General features: G+C 41.0%; 2 protein-coding genes across 7 annotated transcripts in view; one reads left to right on the plus strand and one right to left on the minus strand.

Annotated features, from left to right (window-relative positions):
• The window catches only part of MTRF1 (mitochondrial translational release factor 1), a 94,713-nt gene that overhangs the window by 69,773 nt on the left and 11,575 nt on the right, over positions 1 to 13,365 (minus strand). The gene's annotated exons all lie outside the window — the stretch shown is intronic.
• Positions 7,288 to 13,365, plus strand: part of LOC102254228 (N-alpha-acetyltransferase 16, NatA auxiliary subunit) — a 66,369-nt gene continuing 60,291 nt past the window's right edge. Inside the window, exons 1-3 of the mRNA XM_014549742.1 lie at positions 7,288 to 7,371; positions 8,960 to 9,064; positions 10,506 to 10,663. Of these exons, the coding sequence (XP_014405228.1) occupies positions 7,335 to 7,371; positions 8,960 to 9,064; positions 10,506 to 10,663 (300 nt within the window). The 5' untranslated portion in view covers positions 7,288 to 7,334. The remainder of the gene's footprint in view (positions 7,372 to 8,959; positions 9,065 to 10,505; positions 10,664 to 13,365) is intronic.

The raw sequence follows: 13,365 nt of genomic DNA on the forward strand, positions 1-13,365 counted from the left end.
GACCTGTTCCTTCTGTCCTCCCGGTCGATTCTTTTGCCGGCCTCCCCTCCGGAGGTGTTCATCCCCTGCTTTGTGCTGGTTAACGCCGGTGCCCACGGAAGCCGGGGCGATCCTGTGGTGGGGCGGGGCTACGGGAAGATGGGGGGCGCCGGAGGCCAGGCTGTCCGCGGGGGGAGACCTTGCCTGTGTTCGAGGTACTCAGCGCCGCTGGGAAGCGAGAGCGGGCACGGGCTGCATTTCTGAAGTATAAAACCGGACATGGCTCTGCTTTTAACTTGCACCGGCTCGACTTCGAGAAAGTGTTCAGGGCTTCGTGCGCTGGCTGGTTTTGCACTGGAGGGGGTCATATGCTTGGTTTCTGAGCAGAAACCTGAATCCTGGCCCCGCGGTGTTGGCCGCGGGCCGGCGAGAAGTGAGTTCCCCGCAGGTCGTGTGCCCGCGGCCCGCTGCCTCCACGGCGTCCCCGGGTCCCGATCCTCCATCGCGGAGGGGCATGGAGCAGCGAGCCTGTGCTTTTCTCATATACGCTGGGGACCGTGGATTTTAAACTAAGATTGAAAATAGGTAGCTGTTTTTTTTCTAGTTTGTCTTTTCATCTGAACATGAGCGTTTAGATTTTAACAGTGAATTTATTACTTAGAGCTTGTGTTATGTGACTCTTAGCTATCGCTTACCTTTGCTATAAATACTAAATTCAGAATGTTTTCAGTATTACCAATGGCAGGTATCCAATTCATAGTAGCTGTTCTGTCCTAGCTAATAGAAACTTCACATTTAATCCTTACTTTCGTTTTTCTCATAGACTTATATATTTTTCAGAGTATGGAACTGGAGAAGTGAACTTTTTTTGCCCCTTTTAGGTGGATTTTTTTTTTTTTTTGTCTAGGGAATCTGAAATATATTAATGAAAAATCATCTATGACTTTTTAGTAAGATTTCAGGACATTTGGCATTATACCTAAAAGATGACAGAACACTTACTTTCTCTATATATGGGTACTTGTAGTTCTAATCATATTATCAGTAGAATAATGAAAAACAACACCGTGATTCATTATACTCTATTTACAAAAAGGTTAAAGCTGCTGCTGAGTTAATTTTATCCCCAAATAAATTGGAAAATGCTAAACATTTTCTTATCTGGGTATGTAATGTTTATTTTTTAAGCTTATATGAATTTAGGAGGGTGCTGCAAAGGTGAATGATTTAATCATCTCACATTTGCAATAAATGTGGGTAAAATTTTGCTGCAACAAATTCCATGGCAAATTGAAGTCTCTATAATAAAATTATTTTTAAGTTTGGTTGGTGGACCAAAGTGTTTTGTCACCAATAGTAAATTTGTATTGATTATCAGTGTACATAAACACACCCATATCACATGGTCTATGTGGCTTATGCCTGTCTATTTTATTCCTCCCCAAACTGGCTCTTAACATTACATTTTGTTGAATTTTTGAGCTCTACTCCATGCCCTCTTTTACGGATGAGACAGTCAAACCCAGGAATGGTAAATGACTAAGTGTCTAAGGCAGTGGTTCTCAACCTTCCTAATGCTGCGACCCTTTAATACAGTTCCTCATGTTGTGGTGACCCCCAATTTCATTGTTACAAATTGAACATAATTAAAGCATAGTGATTAATCACAAAAATAATATGTAATTATATATGTGTTTTCCGATGGTCTTAGGCGACCCCTGTGAAAGGGTCGTTTGACCCCCAAAGGGGCCGCAACCCACAGGTTGAGAACCACTGGTCTAAGGTTTTCTGGTTAGTATCAAAGTCAAAACAAGAATCTATCTTTTCTACTAAATATATATTCCTTACTGAACTTAAGACGTTTCTTTGTTTTTAATATATATTTTATTGATTTTTTTTATAGACAGGAAGGGAGAGGGAGAGTTAGAAACATCGATCAGCTGCCTCCTGCACACCCCCTACTGGAGATTTGCCCACAACCAAGGTACATGCCCTTACCGGAATCGAACCTGGGACCCTTCAGTCTGCAGGCCAGCCCTCTATCCACTGAGCCAAACTGGTTAGAGCTAAGACTTTTCTTTAACTTGAGTACTTGGGTATTGGAGATAGACTACCTTGGTTTGAATTGTGGCTCTGACTAGCTGTGAAAACTCACGTTACTGTGTGCCTCAGTGCCCAGCTGATATGCCTCCGGGGATTGAGCATCATCCCGTGGACCAAGAGATCCTGAGTTTGATCCCCTTCAGGGCACATGCCCCAGTGTGGGCTTGATCCCCAGTAGGGGGCATGCAAGAGGCAGCCGATCAATAATTCTCTCTTTCATTGATGTTTCTAACTCTCTCTTCCTCTCCCTTCCTCTCTCTGAAATCAGTAAAATAGGTAAATAAATAAAATGGAGATAAGATGCATCTCAGAGGCTTTCCTGGCATTTCAATAAAGATTAAATGAGAACCAGTGCCTGTCACATAGTAAATGTTTCAGTAACTATTATTATTACTGTTATATTTATTACTTTCAAGATCACTTGGTCAGTCAGAAAAAACCCCCCACATATTTTTCTTTTTTTCCTCTTCCCCAGTAGTTTCTTCTGTTCCTTTTTTCTTCTTGTCATATGTCAGGTGAACTCCTATAGTCAAACTCAGATTATTATTTTTTATTTATTTTTTAAAATAAAGTATTTCTACCATTGTGGTTCTTTTAAATTTTTATTTTATTTATTTTATATTTTTATTGACTTTACAGAAAGGAAGAGAGAGGTAGAAACATTGATGAGAGAGAGACATTGATCAGCTGCATACCCCCTCCTGGGGATTGAGCCTGAAACCAAGGTACATGCCCTTGACAGGAATCAAACCCAGGACCCTTCAGTCCACGGGCCAATGCTCTATCCACAGAGCCATAGCGGTTAGGGCAGATTATTATTATTATTGTTTTTTTTACTTTAAAATATTTTTGGAATAGGTAATATATTTCCATGGTTCAAAATTCAGGTTTCTGTCCTATCCTTGTCTCCCAACCATTAAGTTTCCTTCCCCAGAGGCAATCAGGAAACCTCAATACAAACATTTTTTTTCCTGTAAACACTTTTCTAATTCTTGCCTGCACATCCCACTCCTGTAGCAAGGATTAATCACTTCCTCCTCCTTTGCTGGTACTCTGTTTTTTTTGTTTGTTTGTTTGTTTTGTTTTTTAACTTAGTAGGCTGTATTCATTGAGCAGTGCTTATTTGTCTAGAACCAGAGGATGCAAGAGTGTTTAAAATAGGCAAGAGCTGCCCTGGTTGGTGTTGCTCAGTGGTTAGAGTGTCGGCCCTCACATGGAAGGGTCATGGGTTTGATTCCCAGTCAAGCCCACTTACCTGGGTTGTGGGTTTGATCCCCAGTCAGGGTGCATGCGGGAGGCAATCAACAATCAATGTTTGTCTTTCTCTTTCTCTTCTCCCTCCCCCTCTTTCTCAAATCAATAAAAACATGTTTTAAAACAAGCAACAGGAATCAAACCCAGGACCCTTCAGTCCACGGGCCAATGCTCTATCCACAGAGCCATAGCGGTTAGGGCAGATTATTATTATTATTGTTTTTTTTACTTTAAAATATTTTTGGAATAGGTAATATATTTCCATGGTTCAAAATTCAGGTTTCTGTCCTATCCTTGTCTCCCAACCATTAAGTTTCCTTCCCCAGAGGCAATCAGGAAACCTCAATACAAACATTTTTTTTCCTGTAAACACTTTTCTAATTCTTGCCTGCACATCCCACTCCTGTAGCAAGGATTAATCACTTCCTCCTCCTTTGCTGGTACTCTGTTTTTTTTGTTTGTTTGTTTGTTTTGTTTTTTAACTTAGTAGGCTGTATTCATTGAGCAGTGCTTATTTGTCTAGAACCAGAGGATGCAAGAGTGTTTAAAATAGGCAAGAGCTGCCCTGGTTGGTGTTGCTCAGTGGTTAGAGTGTCGGCCCTCACATGGAAGGGTCATGGGTTTGATTCCCAGTCAAGCCCACTTACCTGGGTTGTGGGTTTGATCCCCAGTCAGGGTGCATGCGGGAGGCAATCAACAATCAATGTTTGTCTTTCTCTTTCTCTTCTCCCTCCCCCTCTTTCTCAAATCAATAAAAACATGTTTTAAAACAAGCAAGATTCCTGTTCTCAAGGAGCTTATAGTATGGTGGGGAAGATACTAAATAAGTAATCACATAAATTGGAATGTCAGGAAATGATAATGCTGTGTAGAAAATAGAGTAATATATAGAGAAAAATGTTTGTGTCGGGCGGGGTGGGGGCAAGTAAGAAAGCTGTCAGTATTAAATAGAGTGGTCAGGTAGGTGATATGTGACACTCAAACCATAAGGAATTAGCCACAGGAAGACCTGAGGAAGAACATTTCAGGTAGAAGAAACACAAGTGCAGAGGCCCTACCATGGGGATAAGTACTAGAAAGAACACTATCTATAATAATAAAAGTGTAATATGCTAATTAGATCAGACGTCCTTCCGGACGAAGCCGGGGCTGCGAGGGAAGCCCGGGTGCCAGAGGGAAGCCAGTGCTGACAGCTGGGGAAAGGAAGGCTGACTCTTGCATGAATTTCATGCATTGGGCCTCTAGTAACAACATAAGTGAGAATGTGAGTGAAAGGAGATGAGATGTTCTCATGATCAGTGGCTGTGGAGGACAGTCACTGATTACTTAGCCTGGTTGGTGGCATCCTATATAATAAAAGCTAAGTGTCCGACCGTTCGCTGTTCAACCAGTCCCTATGATGAGCACTGACCACCATGGGGCAGACGCTCTGACTGGTAGGTTAGCTTGCTGCTGGGGTCCAGCTGATCAGGACTGGGTGAGTTGGACCGGACACGCCCTGGAGCCCTCCTGCGGTCCCTCCCCGGCCCTGATTGTGCACCAGTGGGGTCCCTCGGCCTGGCCTGTCCCCTCTCACAATCTGGGAACCCTCGGGGGATGTCGGAGAACCGGTTTCGCACGGGTGGATGAGTCCGTGCACCAGGCTTCCAGTCTATCTACACTAATAAAAGAGAAAGATGCAAATTGACCGTACCTTCGCAATGCCCACCAGCCAGTCAGGAGTGAGTATGCAAATTAACCTCATCACCTCCGTGGAGACTGACAGCAGGGAGGAGGCAGCTCCCAGCACGGCTTGGCCTGCTTGGCCGTCGCCACAGCGACCTGGGAGCAGGCAAACGTGGTCCACAGGCAGTTCCCAGCATGGCTTGCGGCAACCTGGGAGCAGGCAAGCCCCACTGGTAGGCAGCTCCCAGCACGGCCTACTTGGCCATCGCCATGGCGACCTGGGAGCAGGCAAGCGCGCCCGCAGGCAGCTCCCAGGCAAGCAGCTCCCAGCACGGCCTGTGGCAACGCAGGAGCAGGGAAGCACAGCTGCAGGCAGCTCCCAGCATGGCCTGCTTGGCTGTCGCCAGGGCGACCGGGGAGCAGGGAAGCCCGGCCTGCAGGCAGCTCCCAGCACGGTTTGCTTGGCCGTTGCCTCGGCGACTGGGGAGCAGGCAAGTGCTGCCCGCAGGTAGCTCCCAGCATGGCCCGCGGCAACCTGGGAGCAGGGAAGCAGCCCACAAGGCAGCACCCAGCATGGCCTGCTTGGCATTCGCTGCGGTGTGGAGCAGGCAGGCCCTGCAGAGAGCAGAGAACCACAGGGAGCGGGCCTAAGCCGTCAGTAGGACATCCTCTGAGGGCTCCCGGATTGGGGAGGGTGCAGGTCAGGCTGAGGAACACACACACACGCACGCACACACACACGCACGCACACACGCACGCACGCATCTTGCCCCGTGCACGAATTTCATGCACTGGGCCTCTAGTATACATATATGAAAGCCTAATATGCAAAGTGTCACCTAGGGAGTTCGACCGACTAGGAATTCGATCGCTCACTATGACGTGTGCTGACCACCAGGGGGCGGTGCGGAACAAAGGAAGGCCCTGGCTGGCGGCTGGCAGCTGGGGGAAGGAAGGCCCTGGCTGGCAGCAGGCAGCAGGCAGCCACTAGGGACAGTACCTGTGCACGCATTTTGTGCACTGGGCCTCTAGTTTAGGAATAAAGAGGTTGCTTACACTTACATTAGACTAATAATGGAAAGACCATGATCTTTGGAGTCACACCAGAGTTTGCAACTAAGCTGAATCACTTATAAACACATTTTATGAACATTTTCCAGATCTGTAAGGTGGAGGTAATGACATCTACCTTAAGGAATTAATATGAGTTATAGCAAGTTCTGTAGACACTCAAAATAGGGTTGCTCAAAAAATAGCAGTATTTTGAGTGTGTATTTCTTGGTTCCATTCTTTTTTTTTTTTTTAAATATATTTTTATTGATTTCTGAGAGGAAGGGAGCGGGAGAGCAAGATAGAAACATCAATGATGAGAAAGAATCATTGATCAGTTGCCCCACACTGGGGATGGAGCCTGAAACCCGGGCATGTACCCTGACCGGGAATTGAACTGTGACCTCCTGGTTCATAGGTTAAGACTCCACCACTGAGCCACAATGGCTGGGCTTTTGGTTCCATTCTTGAAGTACCAAAGGCTTTTAATGCAGTTTCTAGTATTTTTCTGTCGTTATCACATATATTTTTGCTTTTGGGTTTTGAATTTTAAAAAGTTGTAGCAGTATTGATTGACAATTAAATTCCCTGTTTATTAAGTGTATTGTTTTTTCTTTGTCTTCTGTAAAAGTGAAAATGCTCAGACACTACAACAGTTTGGTAACAGAAACACACTTCATGTTATCCTATATAATAAAGAGGTAATATGCAAATTGACCATCACTCCAACACACAAGATGGCCGCCCCCATGTGGACACAAGATGGCCGGCAGGGGAGGGCAGTTGGGGGCGACCAGTTCTGCAAGGGGGGGCAGTTGTGGGCGATTAGGCCTGCAGGGGAGGGCAGTTGGGGGCGACCAGTTCTGCAAGGGAGGGCAGTTGGGAGCGACCAGGCCTTCAGGGGAGGACAGTTGCGGGGGACCAGGCTGGCAGGGGAGCAGTTAGGCGTTGATCAGGCTGGTAGGGGAGCGGTTAGGGGGTGATCAGGCAGGCAGGCAGGTGAGTGGTTGGGAGCCAGCAGTCCCAGATTAGAGAGGGTGCAGGCTGGGCTGAGGGACACCCCTCCACACCCCCCGCACAAATTTCATGTACCGGGCCTCTAGTAAGTGATATAAATTGACATAAAATCTTTCCGTCACATATGTTTTAAACCTCACTTTGGATCTTGAATTATGTAAAAGTTGTTTCGTGTATATTCATTTTATAAAATAATTTTTGTTTATATTTCTTTACAGAAATGTTATGAACAGAAGCAATATAAAAATGGCCTCAAGTTTTGCAAGATGATTCTTTCGAATCCAAAATTTGCTGAACATGGAGGTATTGTCTTACCTGTGAGAGATTGCTTTGGGGAAATCTAATCCTAAAATCAGACAGATAGGATTCCTAACAGTGAAAGAAGAATACTTCCCAGATTCCATGGCCTAGTAGCTCTCTAGTGTATAAATATTTAACATTTTAGTTATATTTCATGTCAGTCTTATTCTAGGTTACTTTACTTCTATTTTGTTTAAGTCCATATACACATATACATATACATATAGAGTGTTTACTATTAGATGAGAGGTTATTGGTTGATTAATTGGGAAACAGTTGGAGTATATGCCAATATTTTTATAGACGTGATTTCATCTATTTGACTAGAACTTAAGTTTACTCTTTGATTTCCTATGTATAAAATTAGGACAATATTTGCAATACAGAAGTAGTATAAAGATACAGTCAAATGCATTTTATTTTTGGTAGATGTCTTTTATATATCTGCTGGCCTTTATATATAAATATGACATTCATCATTAGATTGTTTATCTTGAGTTGTTTTTCTAGCACTGGTATTAATAAGTTTGCATTTGCTTGTCTCATCGTTTTTCACTGGTCACTAGTATTTGTTAAAAGGATAGATGAGGTTAGATACACAAATTAAGGTCCTATAGCAAAGCAAAGTTAACTGAGGTCACTGAATATTAGACTTTGGTAATTCTTGAAATTGTCTTATTGGGAAAATAGGCTGACCCGGCTCTGCTTTCTAATGTTGAAAACATTCTTTGAAGGAAATGGAAAGAAGTCTTCATTTCATAGAATTTTAGAAATTTAAACTTGTTTTCAAACTTTTTCACTACGGAACCATTATCTACTAGTAAGTGGAAGCTTGTAGGGAAGTTCTTTATGTATAAACAGAAAAAAATTGTTTGGTTATAGGAGCTTGGACTGTTCTATCACCATGTTCTGAAAACAAGAATCCACAGACATTAATTTGAAAACAATTGTTCTTATCTGATTCCCTTGTGGATTATTTTTTTGGGGGGATTATTCAGAGAGTTATTTCAATCTAAAGCATCTTTCATTAATTACTTTAAACATATTTTTGGGTTGCCACTCCTGTCATCCAGTGTTGTATCCTTGAAAGGTAAAAGGGTATTAATTAGCCGAATTAGGATTAGTTAGAATAAACTTGCCAACAATGCAGTCTATTCCAGTGTTGAGTAAGGTGATTTTTTTTCTCTTTGTTAAGGTAGATTGTTTTGTGGGGTGTAAGTCAGATTTGGGATTTGATTCTTGATTCGAATTGATCTCAGGTGAAGGGTGGACTGCTGTATAGATTTAGCTCAACAGGATTCAGGTGTCTGCTGTGTTACCTTTTCTCAGCAGAATCATCTCAACCCCCTTTAAAGAGTCTTCTAAAGAGCAGAAAGCATTTTAGCAACTCAGTCCCCACCTAAGGAATTTCAGAAAAGGACGTGGGCTAAACTTTAAGCAAATATTTAAAATGCAGTTTTTGGAGAGAAGTTCTTCTAACTATGGGATTAAAAAGATGAATAATATAAGCATGGCAGGTGTCAAATGTTAAAATAACCCTAAGATAATTTGAATCTTTCATGTGTAAATAGAGGTTAAAAATATTTTTCAGAGACTTTGGCTATGAAAGGCTTAACATTGAACTGTTTAGGAAAAAAAGAAGAAGCATATGAATTTGTTCGTAAAGGACTTCGTAATGATGTCAAGAGTCATGTCTGTATCCTTTTGCAGTGGTTGAGTAGTTTAATTTCATATATATATTTTCAATTTATTAGTGTTTTTTCCTAATTAAAAAATTCAATCCTATGTAGAAGAGAATTTAATGAACTCTATGTACTAATTACTCAGGTTCAATAATTATCAACATTTTGTAGTATTAGTTTATCTGTCCCCTATGCCTCATTTATTGGAGTATTTTAAAGAGAATCTCTATACAGTATGTATGTATTTCAGTTGTGCTTATTGTGAGAGAAGAGTGCTGATAATTATATGTGACTTGAACCTCATTGTTTTTTCTATACATCCATAAACTAGTGATATTTCACATCATTCCAGATAACTTACAAACCTGTATAGTGTAGTAAACCTGTATAGTAAAATTTATGTTCTTTAAACTTTTGTTAAGAAACTTTACAAGAAAAATTCAGAGGAAATTTGTTTTAAAACATTTTATTTAGTATTAAGTGTGATATTATATTGGTTCTTCAGCTTGTTTCATTTGCATAGGGACATAGCTATTTTCACTGATACTCATAATTGTATTTTTCTGTCTAGTATCCAGCTTGTAAAAGAACAAAAATACTTTTTTAAGGTTGGATCATTGAAATTCATTTCTGTTTTGCTTATTTATATATTTATTAATAACCTTTTCACATATTGTCCTGTTTCTTATGTTTTTACATTTAATTCATCTATGGGCCAGTATTGAACATCAATAGTCTTAGTTATGTTTTCACATTTTTAGCTTAGGGTTCTCTCAAAATACTAAATACTTCTTTCTTTTTTTTTTTTTTTTTTTTAATATATTTTATTGATTTTTTACATAGAGGAAGGGAGAGGGATAGAGAGTTAGAAACATCGATGAGCGAGAAACATCGATCAGCTGCCTCTTGCACACCCCCTACTGGGGATGTGCCCACAACCAAGGTACATGCCCTTGACCAGAATTGAACCCAGGACCCTTGAGTCCGATCTCAGTGCTTACTCTCGAGCAAAGAGAGAGGGCGTATAAGTATGGTAGTGGTTTTGGCTCCAAGATATGCTAAGAATTTAATATACAATAAATAAAAATTTAATTTTGTGGTTTTTAATATCATTGGTGAATTAAATGATGGTTACATGTTGTTTTAGAATTGATTGAATATAGACTCGTTTTAAAAGATAATTTTTGTATACTAGTATATTCTGTTTCAATACTAGTACATAGTAAGTGAATGTGCCCAGCACCTAGCTTCAATAATTTAACAGTTGTCAGTCAAGGCTGATCTCATGTTATCTTTTACCACTTGCTCACTGTCCCCTTCCCTCTGACCCCAGGTCATTCTGAAGTAGATCTCAGACAAAAATTCCATTTCGTTAAAGTAAGCTTTATATTAGATAGGTATGTAGCATAGTATTTTCTAGTACCTGTGAATGTCTGTATTTCCTTAACTTAATAGGTTGGCATGTATATGGACTCTTGCAGCGTTCTGATAAGAAATATGATGAAGCTATTAAGTGTTACCGAAATGCCCTGAAATTAGATAAAGATAATCTGCAAATTTTGAGGGATCTCTCTCTATTGCAGATCCAAATGAGAGACCTTGAAGGTTACCGAGTAAGTACTCTAATCTTAAGTGTACACATTTTAACAGATAGATATAATTTAAAACATGTGAATTCAGAATGAAGTGAGTGTAAGCCAAGATCATGTAGATTTGATTGTTCATTATAGTCTAGAAGTGGAAAGTCACTTGAGACCTTCTCCCAATAATAGTTGTAGAACTGCATTATCAACAAGGGATAACTTTATTTAATGCTTTTTTTAAAAAAACTGTACTATCTCCTGTGTACAAATGCTGTACTATATTCTTTGTTGGTTTGACATTTACAAATTTGGTAAAAAGAATGTTTATAATTGAAATCTAAATGTAGAGATTAGTTAGCTTTCTTTGTCATGGGTTAGTAAATATAAAATAATGTGAGGATTGCCATACATCAGTCTTTCTGTAGTCCATACTGGCATCTTCAGCTCTGCTGGACATCTCCATGTGTATCCTAAATTCATTATGTCCAAAACGTAATTCTCTTATTTTCTTTTGTGAAGGAGGCCACCAACTCTTAACACTTCTTAAATAAATTGTCTTTCATGTACTTTTTACTTTTGCCCTTCTGCCATAAGTCATTGTACCCTATGCCTAGATTTTTTACAGAAGTTTAAAGAGCTCTGCTGAGCTTGATATAATCATTCTTCAAGATTGTGTGGTTTTTCTTCAGCAGTACTTAACAGCCTGGGTGTGGTGAGAGTTAACATTAGTTATATTCATGAGGCAAAGAAATTAAGAATATTGGCAACAGAATGGTTCCTAAGAGGGATAGTGAAATTAATGAAAGTAAAAGAGCTGGTGGTTAGAAGTGAAGGACGCAAGGAACTAGAGTTACTAATGGTGTCCTCTTAACCCTACCAGACCGCTGTACTGATTTTTCGGTAATTTCCACACAAAGGTGGAATATTGGCGCTAGATGAAAGGTAGATGAAAGGTACACCTATTTTCTATAATGTCTCCAAGTTCCATCTTATTCTAACCACTTGTTTGCATGTAACTAACATTTTTCTATATCATGTTGGTTTTTTCTCTTTAATGCTCAGGAGCCCAGGTATAGGGGACAGTTAGGTTCAGGGCCTCAGGTCTAGTAGGATTAAGAACAAGGGTAGGAATGTCACTGAGTGAAAATGTTGGCAGCATAGGTGCTGTGGCTGGAGAATGAGATAATTTGTTTTTGTGATTTCTGGGTGGCAAATAGGACAGTGATTTTCAACCTTTTTCATCTCATGGCACTTTTAAACTAATTACTAAAATTCGGTGGCACACCAAAAATATATATTTTTGCTAATCTGATCATAAAAAGATATAATTTTGATTGGTTTGCAAAAATAATAATAATAGTAATTATCTATCCTTTTTACTCCAAAGTGATTTAAAAAAAAATCAGGTGCCTATACTTGTATATAAGGATTTCTGGTACCAAGAATTAACCAATTAGATGCAACCTTATGTGGCATGACCAATAAGATACAACTCTGTTATATGACCTATGTATTATGGTTCAAGACAGGGCATTCACATCAATGGGCTATTGTGTTGACTGTTGTAATTTTTCTATTTGACAATCTTAGCGATTTTCAACCTTTTTCATCTCATTGCACATATAAGCTAATTGCTAAAGTTCTGTGGCACACCAAAAAATAGATTATATTTTTTGCCAATCTGACCAAAAAAAATACGTATACTTTTTATTCATTCACACCAGATGGCTATTGTGTTGGCTGTTTTCTTGTTTTTATTTGACAATCTAAGGGAAAAGAGGTCAGTGCGTCTGACTCCTGACTAAATAGTCAGGTGTTGCATGTTTTAAAAATTCTTGTGGCACACCAGTTGAAAATCCCTGGTCTAGGATGTGGTTGTGGGAGTGGGTCCCTGAAGAGGGGTAGAGGACATCATTAAAGATAAGGAAATTTTAGATGTAAGATAGGTTGTTGGATGGGTGTTCTACGGTTTTCCATTTGCCCAGGATAATGGTAGGATTTGGCAGCGAGAAGAAAACTGACCCAGACTTTAATGAAGGGGTGGAGTAACAGAAGCAATAATGAAAATAAGGAATGAGAGTGATAATAGCATACTATATAATAAAAGGCTAATATACAAATCAACTGAACGGCAGAATGACTGGTTGCTATGACACTCACTGACCACCGGGGGAAGACACTTAATGCAGGAGCTGCTCTCTGGTGGTCCACAGAGGGAGCGCCCCTCAGCCAGAAATTGGGCTCACGGCTGGCAAGCGCAGCGGTGGGCTGGAACCTCTCCTGCCCACTACTGCAGGCAGGTGGTAAGGAATGAGGGGTCCTGGACTGCTAGAGCCCTGGACTGTGAGAGGGATGTCTGCCTGCTGGCTTAGGCCCGATCCCCCCCAGGGGTCTCGGACTGCAAGAGAGGGCGCAGGCCAAGCTGAGGAATGCCCCCCCCAGTGCATGAATGTTGTGCACTGGGCCTCTAGTAATTTTATTTGCCTAAAAGGAACCAGACACTTACACATGAAGGTAGAGGAGTGATACTAAGTTGTTTCGTCAAAGATAATCTACACTAATAAAAGAGAAACATGGTAATTAGCGTACGACCGCTACCCTTCCCATTGGCTAATCAGCATATCCTTATGCAAATTAACTGTCAGCCAAGATGGCAGCCGGCAGCCAAGCACTGAAGCAAGCAGGGAGGCTTGCTTGCTCCAGTGACTGCAGACTCCAACGTTCCCCGCCTG

The sequence above is a fragment of the Myotis brandtii genome, unplaced genomic scaffold, assembly GCF_000412655.1.
Source record: "Myotis brandtii unplaced genomic scaffold, ASM41265v1 scaffold569, whole genome shotgun sequence".
Taxonomy (NCBI): domain Eukaryota; kingdom Metazoa; phylum Chordata; class Mammalia; order Chiroptera; family Vespertilionidae; genus Myotis; species Myotis brandtii.